The 18,037-nt window shown below is 41.8% G+C and overlaps 1 protein-coding gene across 2 annotated transcripts in view; it reads right to left on the bottom strand.

Annotated features, from left to right (window-relative positions):
* The window catches only part of MKLN1 (muskelin 1), a 93,038-nt gene extending 76,129 nt beyond the window's left edge, over window positions 1-16,909 (bottom strand). The window contains exons 1-2 of one of the 2 annotated variants that reach the window (XM_021530924.3): window positions 16,788-16,909; window positions 2,778-2,847 (exon numbers count right to left, since the gene is read on the bottom strand). In XM_021530924.3, coding sequence (XP_021386599.2) covers window positions 2,778-2,847; window positions 16,788-16,882 — 165 coding nt within the window. In that variant the 5' untranslated portion in view covers window positions 16,883-16,909. Of the gene's footprint in view, window positions 1-2,777; window positions 2,848-13,243; window positions 13,545-16,787 lie in introns of those variants that run through there. The other variant, XM_085569377.1, reaches the window with a different exon arrangement.
* Between the last annotated feature and the right edge of the window lie 1,128 nt (window positions 16,910-18,037).

The raw sequence follows: 18,037 nt of genomic DNA, 5'->3' as shown, positions 1-18,037 counted from the left end.
TTAAAATATCTCATACTGAGCACACTGGACATCAGTCCTTGTGCTGTGCCTAAGCCCTGGTTTCAGCTAATAAAGCTGGGAACAAGGAGAGCTTTATTTCCCTGAGTTTTAGTTTGCTTCCTGTCCAGAACATTATGGCCACCCACACACTCGAGAAAGTGCGTCACCGCACGAGTGACCAGTTTTTAACTGACGAGCTGCCAACACAACACCTATAAAACATTTTCCAGCTTCATTTCCTATAAGATCCATGATGTTTATTCCAGAGGTTAAAAGTCGTGTGTAAAAATCAACATTTTTTGGAATATGAACTATTCAACTTGATTTTTCCCCAAATTCTCTGCTCACCACACTTGTAATTCACTCATCCACTGTTTCAACTGAAGTTTTCCAAGCTAAGATTCTGCGGTAACAACTTCAGCCCCTGGTAAAAAAAACAAGGAAGCAGATCACCTATATAAATGTTTTCCCTGCATTTAATTTGGCAGTCTTTCAATGGACAAGATGCAATAACTATTTTGATCAAAATGCAACCAAATCTGGAGTTCTTTCATCTGTCAAATATGAGACAACACAAATGGGAACTGCTTCTATATACAGAGAAATAACAAAAAACTGCAGTCTTTGCACACAGGATTTTTTTGCAGATTTTAATTCCCCACTTCCTCTTTCCAGCTGATTTTTCAACAGAGAAATTACACCATAAAAAGTGCTTTACATGAATAATTAAACACTCAGATTAGAAACATGAGAGTAAGCTGCAGTATATAGTACTTTAATAGCATAAAGGCACTGCAAATACACCATCTCTCTTACTCAGTGCTCAGGATTCAGCTTGCTGAACATATGAGCAACTACACAGTACTTTATATTCTCATTATTAGATACAAAGATTCAAGCAAGAGGATAGAACAACATGGTCTTTTCCAGTCAGGCAGCTAGATTTTCTGGTTATTTTATCTTTAAGTAAGAGAATAAAACTAAAATACTGTCTTGCCAATCTAGTTGCCACATCAAGACTTTTTTTTGCAAGCCAGGCCTTAATTCTGGATACCTAATATATGTCTTGATGTGTGACACACAGGTGGATAATGCCAGTGGGAATTCATCTCTCTCTACCAAGAAGTTTGGGTTAAATGCCTTGTTTAGCATGCAGAGCAGTGCCCAACTCTCCAGGGTTAGAGTCAAGTCATTCTGCAATAGTATCTCCATTCAGGTCACGACTCATACACATGAACTTTTTGGAAGATATCTCTTTAACAAGCTCATGTGGTTTGTACAGAAGTCTGCCACTCTAATCCCTGCTTAATCTACATGTCTGAGTATAACCTGCATCACTCCTTATCAGCCTTAAGTATAAACTGGGAATATTCTAAAGCATCCACTTACAGAATCAGATTTTTTTTTTTTTTTTTTTTTTTTTTTTACATTCCAGAATCAGATTTTTAGAAGGACTGAGTGTTCATGATGGCTCAAAAAATTAAAGAGTGAATTTAAGCAACAACTAAGAGCATATCTCAGATGAAAAACCCAGTCCAAAGTCACACCATGAGCCAACCCTGTCTTGGGAACAAAAGCATCCCAAGAAAAACATGTGCATCCTGCACAAAAGAAAGTAAAGGATGGCAGAGGCTGGGATAGAATCCATGCTCAATACTCATTACTCTGCAATCCATAGTTCCTAGATAGACTAAACTGCTTCAGGCTATGGATTAAAATCCTACATTGTTTATCAAAATATAAATAAGTAAAATAATCAAATTCAAAGAGCAGTAGATGCACAGAGGCATCAAGAGGATCAATATCAGTCTTCACAATCAGGTTTAAGGAATACAAAGGATACCTTTCCTTCTCCTCTAAAAAACCCAAAAACCTAATTTTACAGACACAATGACATAGAAGGATTGATCAGAAAATCCAGGTGAAAGTTCTTCAGTAGCAGCAGATTACTGCTGCTCTAGGGAGCCACCAGTGTAGACTCTGAATCTTTAACACAGCTCCAAGACAAAGCAGCAAGATTTACCTGGAAAAAGATCCTGTAAGATTTCACTCATGAAGAATACTTGGATTAAATAAATAGATAAGCAGAACTTTGCATGAGAGAGACACTGTGCAAGTCACTCTGCTGTGTATCAGTGCTTTAAACACAGAATTGAAAACAAGCAGCCCAAGAGACATAGAAGCTGATCAAACATGTCAGAGTAATAAGGTACAGATCTAACACAGAGAAAATTATAACATTCATTGGAGAAAAAAAAAGTGGAAAATACTATTCTGGATAATCTAACAACCTTAATAATATCGAGAAAGCAAATTAGATGCTAAAATCAATACAAATCTTATTTTAATAAGGTGATTAACCAGCAGAAGAGGTGACATTTGTGTCCCTAACCAGAAGCCATATTTCTGAACGTGCTATAAGGAGAAACAAATACCAGCTCCTTAGATCTGGGATTCAAGGCCAAGAATCTACAACAGCCTCCAGTAGTGCTGACAAAGGGGGACCTGCACGCCTCATTAGCAGCTTAATCTCACCAGAAGGTTTGATTATTTCCAGCACCACGACTGCCAAGGAGGAAACCTGAAACTTCCCCCGCAATGAAGCACTTCTAGAAGGATCACAAATTGCTAGAAATGTAAATATCTCATGTACCAACAACCTGCATTTTACTCGGAGAAGGAAGCCTATAAATATGTCCATGTCAATAGCAGCAGCCCACATTTAAAATAAAAACCCAGAATACATTACATAGAGCAGCACAAATTGAGGAGCTTACCTGGGGAGGATAATTGCTTTCTGAAGACCATCTTGAGGACTGATCATTTGGTCTATCCACCAAGATATTCCTAAGAAACAAGAAGCCAAAAGTAATTTAAGTAACAGCTGCATATTTTGCATCTTCAATAAATGTGTTTTGCATTCAGATCAGAAGCATTCTCATGCAACTACCTAAATCATTAGGTACAGACTCAGGTTCTCTCCCTTTTTTATTAAAGATTTTCTAAATTGCTATTTTACAGGACCCATCAAAATATGCCTTCGAGCTTTGTGGTTGTGAAACAGAGCTCCAAGTTGCGAAATAAAAAAAATTCAAATTGTGAAATAAATGTAAAACAGATGAATTTACATAAGACTAAGTCTTTAATGAAGCAGAAAAAAATGGGCTTATACACCTCAGTAGCATAAGAACTTTTCAATAAGGTTAAAATGATGAGCAGTTGGAGGATTAGTAAGCCAAAAACTTTCCTTTAGTAGATATGCAATACTGGAAGGGAGAGAGAGGGCTGCTAACCCACTTAAGCTTTCCTGGAGCATAGAAAGATGACCACCGGAGCCATGCCAAATTTTAACAAGTATTTTTCATGAGTTATAAGCTCAGGACAACACACAAAAGAGTAGAAGGTCAACTCTTCAACCAGCAAAATTGAGTTGCTTTCTTCACTTTGAAATAATACAATATTTAGGTATTTAATAAATTCAAAATAGTTTGGTTTTTTTTTGCTAAAATGAAAACAGATTCATCATGACAGTTAGATGACACATCTGCCTTCTCGTCTATAACCACGCAGTAAAGCTCATGTCCCAGATTAAACTAAAAAAAACCCTAAAAATCCCTAAAATATATATAATTATTGGCAAGGTGACAATGCACCACCTGCTGGACAGGGCTTGTGAGCTCCACCACTTCCAACTAACGAACTCGTCAGCTCATAAAACTTATGTAAAAAGAAGGAAACAGTCATCAAAAGGCTTCTGCCATCTCCATCTGCTGTGTAGGAGGAAAAGAACACGAGCATCTGGATTACTACAAAGGGCTGGAGGAAAAAGCACTCCAATGAAAGCTCCAAAGGGAAAGAGGTTAAGTCAGAGGTTGAGCAGTACCAGACAGGAATCAGCTGGCTCTTTCCACACTGGGCAGCCCAAAATCACCGCAGTAGCAATGGTATCCAGGCAGTCCCATGATGGGACAAGGGACACAGCCAGGAGCCACACCAGGGTGGCCTCTTAAATCTGAACACTTCTGAAAGCTGGCTAAGTGGCTGTGTCTATCCATGGGTTTGGAGAACACCTCCAGGTTTTCACACAGTGCAGGAATAAAACTGAAGTTCCCCCTCCCTTTAGCTGATTCCCATCATAGCACGGCATTTATGAACACAGCAGTGCCAGCACTGACCCAGGTCTGTGGCTGCTTTATTCACCCATCCCCACTTGGGAAAACACAATGGAACAGCACTGCCCCCTACTCCAACCCCATCAAACATCAAAAACATGGCTCTATATAATTCAACATCCAGCTAACAACATCATCTGCACTGCAAAGAGGCTCAATTACAAGAGAAAACCTGGCCCTGGCTTTAATTGCAACTAGGACAAACCAAACTGATCTAAGCAAACGGAAGAATTTGGGAACTGAAACAAATTTCTAATAAAAGCTGCCAGTCTGAAAGCTAAGTCACCATCACCTGCAGTCTCCTGTACCATGCTACAGGCAAGACATAATATTTAATAAATTCTTAATACCTCTGAGTATCTGGAGAGAAAAAAATGCTAAACTTAAATATATGTATCTTATATTAAATACTTTAGGGATACAAAGGCAGATAAAACTAGATAATGCTGTATGGTTTTTCTCCTTTATGGAACTTTACCCTAATCCTGGAACACAAGAAGACAAGTTACCCTACGGAATAAATTTTATTTATGATTCCATTACATTTGTTTAAACATTAGACAATAAACTCTTCATACACTGAACACTCGCAGGAATTGGCACTGCTGCACAGTCAGATAATGCCCAGCTGGAAAGAAGCATTTTGTACCTGGGACAGATCCCAAATATCATATTTTTAGAAGCAGATTTGTTTGCTTCTTCAGGTCAAAGATCAGTTTTGCCACAACCAAGGAAGATCTCAATCAGCACAGCTAGACAAGATAAAAACCCAAAGAGTAAGAGAAAAGAGACAGGCAGCTCACACAAAATAAAGGCTAAAAAGAAATATGAAAGATAAAAATAGCAGTATCAATGGAGTTAGAAATGTTTAAAATACATGGGTTATTAATTTATCAAGATTAAACAAACATTGAAGACAGAAGTCCATGTGTGCAAAGCAAATTTACTGTTAACAGTTTAGGAAAATTTATGGACTTGGAGGAATTCAAGCGCTGCAGCAGACGTGAGGCAATAAGAAACAAACAAATGCATGTCGTAATAGCAGATGCCATTTTCCATGTAAAGCCCTTTTTCTGGACATCACAAAACTCCTACACAGTACCCGGAGGGAGGCTTTGCAGATATGACACGTAGATTAAAATCTGAGAAAATTTAGAAGTGAAAATTCCATTAACACAACAACTTTCCATGTAATTTTCACAAGACATTAAAAAAGGTATTCGTAAGCCCTCGAGCTACCACAAGCACCAATGGTTTTACGCAAGCTTTTCCTGTGAAAAAAGCAACCCATTAAATGTGGTTTGAGATAACTTCTCCTCATCAGCTGTGGATACAAGATCAAGTCTAGCACGAATCTGCAACACTGCCAAAGGGACCACCCCACCCACTCGCAAAGGATCCTCCCCCTCCCTACACCAGCAGCTATAATAAAGGTTTGCATAAATAACTTCTTTCGTCAGATGAGTTCTCCAGCTCAGCTCGTACCAGCACCAGCACAAACTGAGACTAAAAGATGAGCAGCTGGATTGGGACAAGGGGTTTTCACTGCAGTGAACCCCCCAATCCCCCCTTCCCACTGGTAAGAAACTACTAAAAAAATGAGATGATGTAGCAGCTCTGCTATGAGAAGTAAAGCAGGAGGGACCATTTTATTAACACCACAAGCAATTGCAGAGGCAGCCCTGGTGTGCCTTATTTCCTAACCTGGCTGCCTGCACAGCTCCCAGCAGCTAAGCCTCACTGTAAGCATTCCCACCACTAAAGAGTGATGGTTCCATGCAGAAAGCTCTTGGCAGAGCACAGTGCAAGTTTCTTTTCATTACCCAGGCAGACACTGGTCTCACAACTGCTGGAAGGAGATGATTTTTCCTTTTACCAAGCCAGAAACCGTCATATCCTTTGTGCCAACTGTTGGCTGATCTCTGCTGGAACGACAGAGATGTCCCCATGTCTGGGGACCTCTCTGTGCAAAGATCTCTGTGGGTTCATGAACAACAATCACTAGGGGATAGTTTTTCTCTGCTCCAGTGGGAAAGGAAGAAATAAGATGACTCTACAGAATATGCTGCAAATTAGGTTTAAGGCTGCTATAATTTGCATTTAACCTAAGTATTTTCATGGAGCTGCTTTTAGGGAAATCCATTACTTTATGAACAAGTCTTTAAGAGTAAACAAATCCCAAACACTTTCTTTGCTTGGCACATTCATGTGGCTCTTCAGAGAGCAGCTGTGCAGGAAAGGGCACAGGCTTTACTAAGAAGACTTGGAACTCAGACTCTCTTCTTCAAAACCAGAGAGCTACCACGCCATTACACTGCAAAAAGGCACTGGAGTGCTAGGAAAACACAGACTGGCTAGAAATGGGCTAAATACTTACTCCAGCATTGTCCACATGATGATTCTTTCAGTTTTTCCTACAACCATCCCAAAAGAGATTAGGAAGAATACAGCAACTGGAATACACGGACTAGAATTTCCACTAAACGCACTGTAAGACCATGGTGGACCAAACTATTCCAAACATGCAGAACCCTCACAGCAGCCAGCAGAAAGCATCCACAGAGATAATCCTGCCCAGCCTAGACACTGGAATGTACACACAGCCTTAACCAAGAAAAACAGGGGAAAAAACCTGACTTACCACTTAAAAACCCAATGGATCTGGAAAGAACTACTGATTGTTTTTCTCCTGCAACTCCCATAACTCACTACAAGCCATAATGGTTTCAAACCACTTGGCTGCAATGTTTGAAAACCTGCAAGAACCTATAGCTGTCTCCTGAAGCAAGTCAAAAACCACTTTTTAGGTTCTGCTACAATTTCTCTCCTTGATGGAAAAGTCCTCTGCTCAGAGTGGCAAAAGGATGTCAAGACATGGAAACATCTTGATAGAAACAGTAAAAATGGGAAGTTACTCTGCAGATCCATTCTGGAAAAACAGTAGGGAGTTTGGGTGGTTACTTTTTTACAATATAGGGTTTCTTAACCTCTTGCATAGCAAAACAAAGTTTAAGTAGAACATGTATAGGACTGCAGTTTTAAATATTATAATGTAACAAGATTGGACAACTTTCTGCTCAATTTTGCATCATCTCCAGCAGTCTCACACTGTCATACGTATATTATAAACCTATTTCTATAAGAAATAAAATACCTTAGTAAATACAACATTAGAAAAATAAACTGAAGAATTCAGAAACCTTAGAGAAATATATTCATCAGATCACAGCTGACTATACTGGATAACAAACGTGGCATTACTTAGCTCTGGCCTAGAAATAGCCCAGTTAAAATCAGGTTCTCAATTTTTTCAATGATAAGTTTGCTTTTGTTTTTTAAGCTGCCTATCATCACTGCCAGACCAACCTAACTGCGTCTTAAATGCTAAATGACCCTGTCACAGTCATTTCCAGTAAGGCAAGTTAGAAAGTACTTTTTTTTTTCCACTCCCTCCATCTAGTTAAGACTTTAAAACAAGACTTTTTTTTGATTCATTAGTTCCTCCTTGACACATGACAAGAATTGAATAGTAACAATAGTGACTAAAACTGCAGGAGTGTAGTGCAGGAAGTTATAGAATCACTTGGGGTTGGGAAAGCCCTAAGACGACCAAATCCAACTATTAAACCAGCACTGCCAAGGCCACCACTAAACCACGTCCCCAGGAGCCACATCCATGTGTCTTTAAAATCCCTCCAGGAACGGTGACTCCATCACAGCTCTGGGCAGCTGAGCCAGGGCTGGACAACCCTTTTGGTAAAGAATCCCTTCCTGATATCCCATCTAACCCTTCCCTGGCACAACTTCAGGTCATTTCCAAGTTATCAGAGCCCAATAAATAACTTCTATTTCAGTGACACTCAACAACCCTAAATCACAGATTAAACTTTTGACTGTATCACTGAGAGATTCAAATCCTTGGTGGCAAGAGCTCCCAGCTCCAGGCTGGGAATATCAGTATTAGCACAGAGGAAAAAACAAACAGGAGAAAAAATAAAGTCTGGCTTATTTACTTAAGTTGGTACCCACAGTAACTTCACGCATCACAGATGATTACCAGCCAAATTGTCCCAACATTTAGGGATTATAGTTTAGATGCAGTTTCACTGCTAAGTGATGCTGAGAATCTTCTAAGCTTGAAAAATTACCAAGGTTCATTCTCTCCCTGCACTAACTTTGGGTTTACATTTAAGAATTGTTAGATCACTAAAACAGATCTTTCCTATGTAGTTTGATTAATGTCTGGTTTTTTAATAAGAAAATAACTTAAAATGCCAGTGATATTAGTGAACTCAGTGAGTATAAGATCATCTGATGCAGTTTCTTTTACTCATTTCATACTCTGTTCACCAGTACATATTATTACCTGTATATATATTATACATGTCCACTTGTACATATCATTATCCTCAATATCATTATCCTCAATTTGAGCACACAAGGATATCTGAATTCCTGCCTTTTAACCAAGCTTAGGTAAGATACCAGAAGAAATAAATCCCTGGCTTAATAAGAAGACCAAGAATAGCAAGAATTCTGCCCTTCAAGACTCAAGTATAAAGATGAAGAGATTACACTCTTCAGTTGACTGAATTTGGAGCCAATAGATAAAATACTGGAGTAAAATCCTCCAGAGTTTAAAACATCACCACCCACAACCACTGGATAACAATGTTCAATTTTCATTTTGAGAAAATCTCCTATCTAGCTCGAAAATAGTTTGGATTGTGTGTGAACACAGGGATTTCTACTGCCAGCAATCATCACAAAAACTTGGACTTTCTGAATCTTCCACAGTTCTAGTAGAGCAGCCCACTTCAGCACTGCTCACTTCTCATTTCCAAAAGCATTTTCTTGGGACAGGACAGATCCTTTTTAAGTGGATTAGAGGAAAGCAATGTCTAGCACACATCTATGTAAATTCCCTGTGCTGTATTTTGGAAGCATCACAACCTCAGTAGAGTATTTCTGTTTGACTAATGCACATATGGAAAAACTTAACGAAGGCCAGGAAGTAGATTAATGCCTTCCACAATTTCACAACACTGCAAGGATGCTCTTATTTTCCACAATATCTGTAATAATTCCACTCAGGGGAAGCCACAAAACCAAACTGAGTGATTATATGTGAAGATATACATTGCTAATGGAAGCCATAAACACATCTTTAATACTCATCAGCACTGTAACCTCACACTCAGTAAAAGTTCACCCAAAAAACTGATGCCTGTAAAAGAATTTAAAGCAGACTATGTTCACCAAAACAGACTGAAGAGCCCTCATGCCCAAACTGATGTCAGGGTTGGAGATTTTTCCATCAAAACTCTATGGAAAACGCCTCCTGGTTCCAGGTGGGAAAACTTTCACAGTTTTCCTTTCAAAATTAAGCTTCTCTCATTGACAGAGCAACTCAGGGAATGCAGAAGACAAAATACTGATCTGGGAAGATAATAAAGTATCAGTCTGTTAAGTGCTGGTTATGTGGAGAAATGCAGTACAGGTCAAACATTTAACCCTGGATTACATTAGGGAATAATTCTTTATTTTGGATCAATATACATAATTCATGCTAAAGGATACAGCAGTTCCCAGGCCAAAATTACTTTCATATTTGGCAGCTTCCAAACCCTGTAGCAGAAACCAGAATTTTTAGAAGACAAGACTGAAAAGTAGCAATGGTACACATGAGAGTGTAGTGGGAACTCATTCATCAATTTGTTATTCATGGGTCAATTTACCTAACCCAAATTTTTACCTCCAATTTAACACTCTGTGTTAAGAGCATCTCTTTACTAATAAAACTTTCAAGTGCAGAACAGGCTGGGAAATTGCTGTTTAAATATAATTATCCTAACAGCCAAATGCTGTTTAAACTATGTACTTACAGAAAAGGATTCCAGAAAAATACAGGTCATGTCCTAAACAGAGTTTCAATGTTTTTTCAGGCACCTTCCCAGAGCTTGAGTATGACATTATGAACCCAGCCAGTCTCAGGAGGAGAGGCAGGGAAGACCAAGGAAAATACCACCAAACTCAAACTGACCAGAGCAGTTTTTCTCCATGATGAAGATCCTGTCCTCTTCCAGGAACAGCAGAAGATGCCAGCAAAGGAAGAGCAAGTGCTATCAGCCAGTCTGCCCCAGCAGTTTAAACTCAGACGTGCAGGCTGCTGTCCTCAACTTAAATAGATGGCTGTGCTCCTTGATTTAAATTGATTCAGGAAATAATTTCTCAAGGATTATGCACACTGAGTTGGAAGTAATGACTGAAATAGCAACTACCTAAAGCAACAAACCACTCTACATCTTCAGTGTTCCTCCTCCCCCGTTCCAGTAACTGGTGTGTTATGGAATTCAAACCCAGTGAACTTACAGTTCACTCTTCCCACAAACTTTAACAGGCAAAAAAAGCAAAATTACATCTGGGTTTACAAGTTTGTGTTAACATGCAATTGAAGCACTGGCTTGCTTTGGAACAAGTCACCATCTATATAAGTGATGGAATTAGAGCTGCCCACACCACTTAATCTCAGCAAAAAAATCAGGATCAGATCACAAAACCATTGCGGTGATATACTTGACCATTCTACCAGCAATCTGATAAAAACATAGTGAATGTACAGAATTAAAAACCATATTCTTTGCCATGGAAAAAAAAATCAAGCAGACTGTACATGATGCCTGAGCAACAACATTTATCCCAAGGAAAACTCTGTTTAAATAACTAATTAGTCCTTAAATCAAAAATTAGTAATTAAAGGTTGGAAAACTTTTATTACAGGCTATACAGCCACATACACAGCAAATGATCCACAATCTGATGATGTTAACACCTCCCATGAAAATTTTACATTCTTAATGTTCTGTAAAATGCCATCCCAGAATAGGCTGAACATCTGAGCACTACAGGTTCTGCCAGGTTGGGCACACCAGGGAACCTGAGCAATTAGCATTTCACCTTCCTCCTTCTGCCAGTGAATAAACCTGTCTAATCTCTTAAATAATGTCTATATTTTAACTGGAGCCTAAAGAGGTTTCTCCTGATACTACAGCACTTGTGCTTTTACCTGGGGAGCAAGAGATATCATAACTCATAATCCCTGATAACTTCATAATATTGTGATATTTTTTCACTCCCTCCACCTCTGACATGTTTCTTCCTCACATATTAACTTGATCTGACACCAAAGAAGCATTTTATAGTTATGTAATCAATCTGTAGACAACTTTATTTTCAACAGAAATATTTTGCTCTGTAAGTACTGAGTCTCAGCACTCACAGAAAAATCCTAGGCTACAGAAGTGATGTAAACAAGAGGGAAAGTGCCCATCAGAACATGAGGTTGTCTAGAAACATCCAGAAAGTCCATACAAACAAGCAGAGGAGAAAAAATATTTTCCACTGGCCACTGGAATGGACAAAAAGCAGAACTGGAGCATACCTCTACACAGGGCTCAGCTGAGAGGAAAGGAGTGGGGCAGCTCACTGGTTAGCCAGGGTTTGCTCATTTTAATAAATGTTGGAAGTACTGATCAATATTGAAAGTCATCAGCAGTTACAGAGACAGCCCCTGTGCCTGCTTGCCCTCCCTTATCTAAAGGCAAAACAATTACAACAAGGAAAGTGAATTGGCTACATCAGCAAAATGCTGAAGCAAAGCCAGAAATGTTGACAACTTAAGCTGAAAAAAAGAACATTAATAGTTATTATTAGTGCAAAAAATCTCCAAAGTCACAATTCTACAACTCTTCCACCATTTGGGTCTGGTTTAGATGGCTTTAAACTGCTCAGACCTCAGCAGAAGGTATCCTCGCCTTGTAAAGGGAACAGAGTTTGGACACAGGGAACATAATATTAAAAAGAAACCTTTTCATTAGCCATGACTGATCTCAGCTTGAACAGGAGATTCTTCAAGAGCTGGATGTATCTACACGAAGATTTACGAATCTCTATGGTACAGATCTGAGTCATCAGTTTCATGTAGTTGGAGAAGAAACTGAGAACACATTTCACTGGCCACAAACATATGTTTTTTTCCTGTTACAAAAATCTCAGTGAGCACAGGAGCTGACATTCAGGTTATGTTTTACTTGGGGTTTTTTGTTTGTTTGTTTAGGTCTGTTGTTTTTAATCCTTATGGACTTTACCCCAAAAAGTTTGGTGTATGTGTTCTCTTTACCTTCTTGATAAGGTTTTGCAAGATTTGAAAACATTAGAGTACACTTCTTTCAGAGTAGACTACTACAGCAGTACATTTTAGTTTGACCAGGAACTTGCTGTTACATCCTCATAACTAGAAAGAAAAGTAAAATTTGCATTCTCACTTTAAAAGCCTATGAGTCACTCATATTTTATTATCAAAGTATCTTTCACTAAGTTTTCTTCCCCATAGCATAGTTTGATGGAAATACAGAAAACCGATGAAAAAATAAAATTATTTTGAGGGTATTTTAACAAATCAACTAGATCCTTCCCTGCTCCAGGACACTTCCTAGGAAAAGAATTACTCAGCCTTCAGCATATGACACCACTCAAGGCATCAAACTGGAGAAGACTGAAATTCTCTGAAGTTGACCATTAAATAGAAAAAAGTGAGTTGCAGTGAAAAAGTGACACCAGCTAAGAGGTTGTTAATGGTATTTAATTATCAGCTAAGAAACCAATCTTAATTTATATTCTTAATAACAACATTTGCACAAGAAATAAACAAAATACTAATTAAAAATCCTGGAGTCAAACATAGGAAATATACTGATCTTCCTCTACAGAGATTCCATACAGGAAAACTTGAAGGACTGAAAATTTGAGCAACAGAAACAGGCTGAACATTCCTCACTAAAGTATGTGAATAGAGGAACACAGCAAAAAGCTCTTGTTAGTCTCTGAAGTGGAATTTCAACCATATAAAACAGTGACAGAAAGACCTGAGTGCATTAGCAAATACTAAATGCCATCAGTCATGAGGCTGATGCAGCCACTAGAACCCACAGCCCCAGGATGCAGTAATCTGGCAATAAAAAAGGGTACACAGCTACCATGACACAGAGCACAGCACTTCACCTCTCATTCACCTCAGGAGGAAGTTCAAACTGGAGCAGGTACAAAAACAATCCACTAAAAAAGTCAGGATATGAAGTGCTTCTCTCAGTGTAGAGCAATAGCTTCTGGTTCTATTCCCTACTAAAAAAAAAAAAAAACAAGAAAAAAAAAAACCAACAAATTGGAGCAAGGTCTGCATTACCGTCTACAACTATTTATTCCCTCCTTGTCCAGAAAGAAACAAAGTGACTGAGCTCATCACTTGCTGCAGGAGGGCAGAGAAAGGAGAGGAATAAAGTCCATCTCCCTGTCTCTGGTCGTGTCTAAAGACGCCAGCGCTCGTTTGTGTCACTGGAGTGAAGCCACTGCGGTGCTGGGGCAATCCCTAGGCCAGCCCCACGTGAGGCATCAGGGATCAGCCTCCCCTGAGGCTCCATTCCTCCGGGGAGGAACCTTGGAGAGGCAAGGAATGGATCTGACAGAGCAGTCGCAGGCAATGATTGATCATTTTCCAAGTTTGATAAACCAAAGCCTCTCAATGCACCACTGCCTCTGCACAGGCAGAGCATCTCTGGAAACACCAGATGTTTCAACACCGAATTTTCTCTTGGATCAATTCTCTTCCCAAAAGCACAACTTCCCCTACAACACAGACCAAGCCAGCCACTATTACCAGATCGATTCTTTGATTTCTACCCAAAGTTTTTAAAATAAATAACCAAGTCAGTCTTCTTGCAGGTACAAACCAATAGACAACTCCAGTGATTTGAAAAAGAGGAGAACTATTTATTTTCATGAAGACAATCCTCACTTAATGTCTGGAAAGGTCCTTGCAAACACGCAGGTAGCTGCAGCCAGAAACTGGATGCAGCACTAACTAATCCTCCAGTACCACCACCAAATACAATAGGAAAGACACTGGCATTCAGCAGAGGAAGCTTCTGTGTCACTGAAAGAAAATAAGTGCTTTTCAATAGACGACTGATCCTCAACTAGAGCATGACCAGAAAGGCCTTTGAAAAACACTTTTCGTTTTGCACTGTTTAGGCTTTTTTAATTAAAAGAGAGGTTATCAGATGATTTCAGTGTTCTGAAAAGTTTCAATGGCAGTACAGCATCACATAAGCAGGTGAGATGTCACTAGACTTCTAATTTCTTCCCTGGTCAACAGTGATGAAAGTTTTACATTCCAGAATTTTGTTTTACATTTAAAACCATAAAACTACTTAAGGCATGTGTTTAAATCATGCTTAACTCCTCTGCTGCTCCTCCCCGAGCACTTTGCCTGCAATACCGCAACTCCCAACAATCAATAATATTTAATAATTTGTATATTCACTCCTACATACATGAGGGCAGAGCCCTGTTTCTCCTTAAAGGTTTAAGTGGTTTCTTTCTAGCTATGCCAGCAAATTTATTTAAACTACAGCCTAACTAGAATTCCCAATGTCATAGAATCATGCAGGCTGGAAAACATCCTCTAAGATGAAGTTCTTCTAGACAAGTATCATTTTGTTCTACGTATTAAATACTAAGAGAACCTTTAGCTCCATGTTCATCCCACAGGGTGCTATGGTCTTGTCCCAGCAATTTTCAACATTTCCATCCCCAAAAACCCACCCTCCCATATATTTCTTATTAAACTTTCTCTTTTTGAGAGGCTGATCTTAAATCACAGGTCAAAGCCTCTCCTTTCCAAGTCAGACTGTATTCCAGCTCTCTCTCAGGCCACGGAAATAAAAAGTTAGCAAGCAAAACCCAAAACTTCCATAGCAAGACAACACATAAGGACCAGAATCCCTCAGACCAAGGTCAGCACACCAGAGGACAAGCCCATTGCTGGGATTACAGTGCTTAAAAGCAGATAAAATTGTTTTCACTGATGACAAACTCTTTTAAATAACATCTTAAAAACAGCCAAATGCAAGGTCACACATTTGTAAAATACCATCCCAGCTACAGGAATGGGAATTTGTATCAGGGAAGGCATTAAGGACTTTGGGCAGCACTGCAGATGCCACGTGAAATTTCCTGACACGAGTCAGTAGCAAAAGGGACTAATGGAAGACTTGGAAAGAAATATCAAGGACAAAGACAATACTCTGTGTTTCTATCACATCACTGAGATCAATAATGGACTGTCACCCCTCTCCTCAGGGACCAACACTTTAACAAGATTTTAAAAGCCAGAAATGCCAGTAGAAATAACTACAAGACCATCAGAGACCTGAAAGAGACACCCTAAGGGCAAGCTGTTTTAACAGGAAAGGTAAAGGGATGGCTTAATTACCACCAAAGGTTACCAATTAGAAAATAAACCAGTTCTTTTTCACATCTAACACAGAAAATATACAGAAAAACAAAACAATTCCGAGTTCAGTTAAAAACCTGGTTTTAGAGGTTTGCTTCATTTTGGAAAATGGAGATAATTGAGGATATTAATAATTAACAACTAAGGCAACTCTGTCACTTGTTGATAGCGGGTGAGTTCAGGACACATCAATCAGAGGTCAGCAAATGCAGCACAATCGATGATCGGATGAGTCTCGACAGCCCATGATGAGCTCGTTGTGCTGTGACCCCAGCAGCTCTCCTGAATTCCAGCACCAAGGATGGCTTATCCAAAAGCTGCACCAAAAACACCACACCTAAACCACGCTGTGGCCACTCCAAACTTGACTGTCAGCGGGCTGCAGCTGGATGCCATATGGCCAACAGAGGATGGGATCACTTGGCACGGCAGCACAAAGCGATGGCTGTAACAGCTCCTGACAACCCCCAAATTCCTAGAGGCAAGCAATTAGGGCAGCAAGTGACCCCTTTCCCCTAAAGCCACACAAAGCAGAAGACACAGCCTAGCATTCCAGAGGTCGGGGCAGGACAGGACGCCCAGCTGCCAAAAAACACAGAGTCCACAAGCACCTGACAGAGGCAGGGCAGGAGAGGCACTGACCCTTCTCGTTTCACACAGTAACTGAGCAGCCTCTCCCATACCGGCACCTGTTCTTCCCCCAAATCTGGGGTCAGCTTCTCCTCTTTAGCTGCAACTTTCCTTTGCTCATACCTCGTGCTAAAGGCACCCCCACACCTGTCTCTCCAGGCCCTCCCCATTTAACTCATCACCCCAAACCTGCAAGCCCAAACCCTCTGCCTCATGCAACTCCTTCGAAATCTTTCCATGAGCCACTTCGCCAAACACAGCCCCAAGTGATGGAACCCTGTCCCTGAACCTCCAGCCCTGCTGAGCACCTCCTGCCCCACTAACACCCCCAAGTCCCGCAGTACAGACCTCCGCCAAACGCAGCCCCCCAAACCCTGCTGTAGAGAACCCTCTTACACACAGCCGCCCCAAACCGTCCTGTAGAGACCCTGCTCACACACGACCTCCCAGAATCTGCTGCACGGAGCCCTCTCACACACAGAACGCCGCTCGCACACAGCTCCGCTCCCACTCCCCCCGCCGCGGCCTCCTCAGCGCGGGGCCCGCGCAGGCCGCACACAGGCCCAGCCACCCCGGCCACCCCCAGACCCGAGGCCGGAGCGCGTTCCAGGCGCGGTGCCGAGCCCGGCACTCACTCGGGCAGGTAGGTGGAGGAGAAGCTGCTCCAGCGGTGCAGGCTGTAGGCCAACACACGACTCTCCAGACCCGCCGGACCCGCCGCCGCCGCCATCTTGTTGTCAGCAGCGGCCCCGGCAGCGACCGCGGGGGGCGGGGCCGCGCTCTTAAAGGGGCCGCGCTCTTAAAGGGGCCGCGCCGGCGAGGGGGGGGGGGGGGGGGGGGGATGGACGCTCTGAGGGACTTGAGGGGCTGCTCCGTGGGGCTGAGGGGATCCGACGCTGCCCCTTGGGACTGAGGTGCCCTGAGGCGTTCGGGGGTGTCCCGTGGGGCTTAGATGGGCTGTGGGTCTCAGGGGGTACCTTGAGGGGCTTAGAGGATGCCCCATGGAGCTGAGGGACCCAGAGGGGCTGTGGGTCTCAGGGGGTACCTTGAGGGGCTTAGAGGATGCCCCATGGAGCTGAGGGACCCAGAGGGGCTGTGGGTCTCAGGGGATGCCTTGAGGGACTTGGAGGATGCCCCATGGAGCTGAGGGACCCAGAGGGGCTGTGGGTATCAGGGGGTACCTTGAGGGGCTTAGAGGATGCCCCATGGAGCTGAGGTGACCTGAGGGGAACAGAGGGGCTGAGGAGATGCCTTGAGGGGCTCAGAGGATGCCCCATGGATCTGAGGTGGCCTGAGGGACTCAGAGGGGCTGTGAATCTGAGGGGATACCACATGGAGCTGAGGAGCCCAGAGGGGCTGTGGGTTTGAGGGGATCAGAGGATGGCCATGGATCTGAATGGGACCTGAGGGGCTCAGAGGAGCTGTGGGTCTCAGGGTTTGCCTGCATTTACAATAGGGTGCCCCATGGGGGCTGGAGAAGGATGCCCTGAGGGGGCTCAAGGGGGCTGAGGAGTGTTAATTAGCAAAGGAGATTCTCCTTCCCTGGCCCACAAGGGTAGGTGGTTGGGAAAGGGATCAAGAGAAACCCAGCGATGTTTGATCGTACACCAGCTCCTGGAATTATAAAATTGTGAAGGTTGGAAAAGACTTTTAAGACCATTGAGTCCAACCAGCAACGCAGCACTCACAGGACCAGCGCATAAGTTGGCATTCCTTGACGAACTTTTCTCTGTCTGAGGTTGTTGTAGGGTTTTTCCTGGAGCAGGAAGATGTTTTCACCCAGAGCTCCCACCAAAGCAAGGGGGAAATTTAGGACACCCCTGGGGGAGTTCTGGGCTACTTGAGAAAGAAGGGGAGATATTTCAAGACCACAGGGGGGAAAAGA

This window comes from Lonchura striata, chromosome 1A, assembly GCF_050655825.1.
Source record: "Lonchura striata isolate lonStrDom1 chromosome 1A, ASM5065582v1, whole genome shotgun sequence".
Classification (NCBI taxonomy): Eukaryota; Metazoa; Chordata; class Aves; order Passeriformes; family Estrildidae; genus Lonchura; species Lonchura striata.
This window is presented reverse-complemented; position numbering and strand designations above follow the sequence as displayed.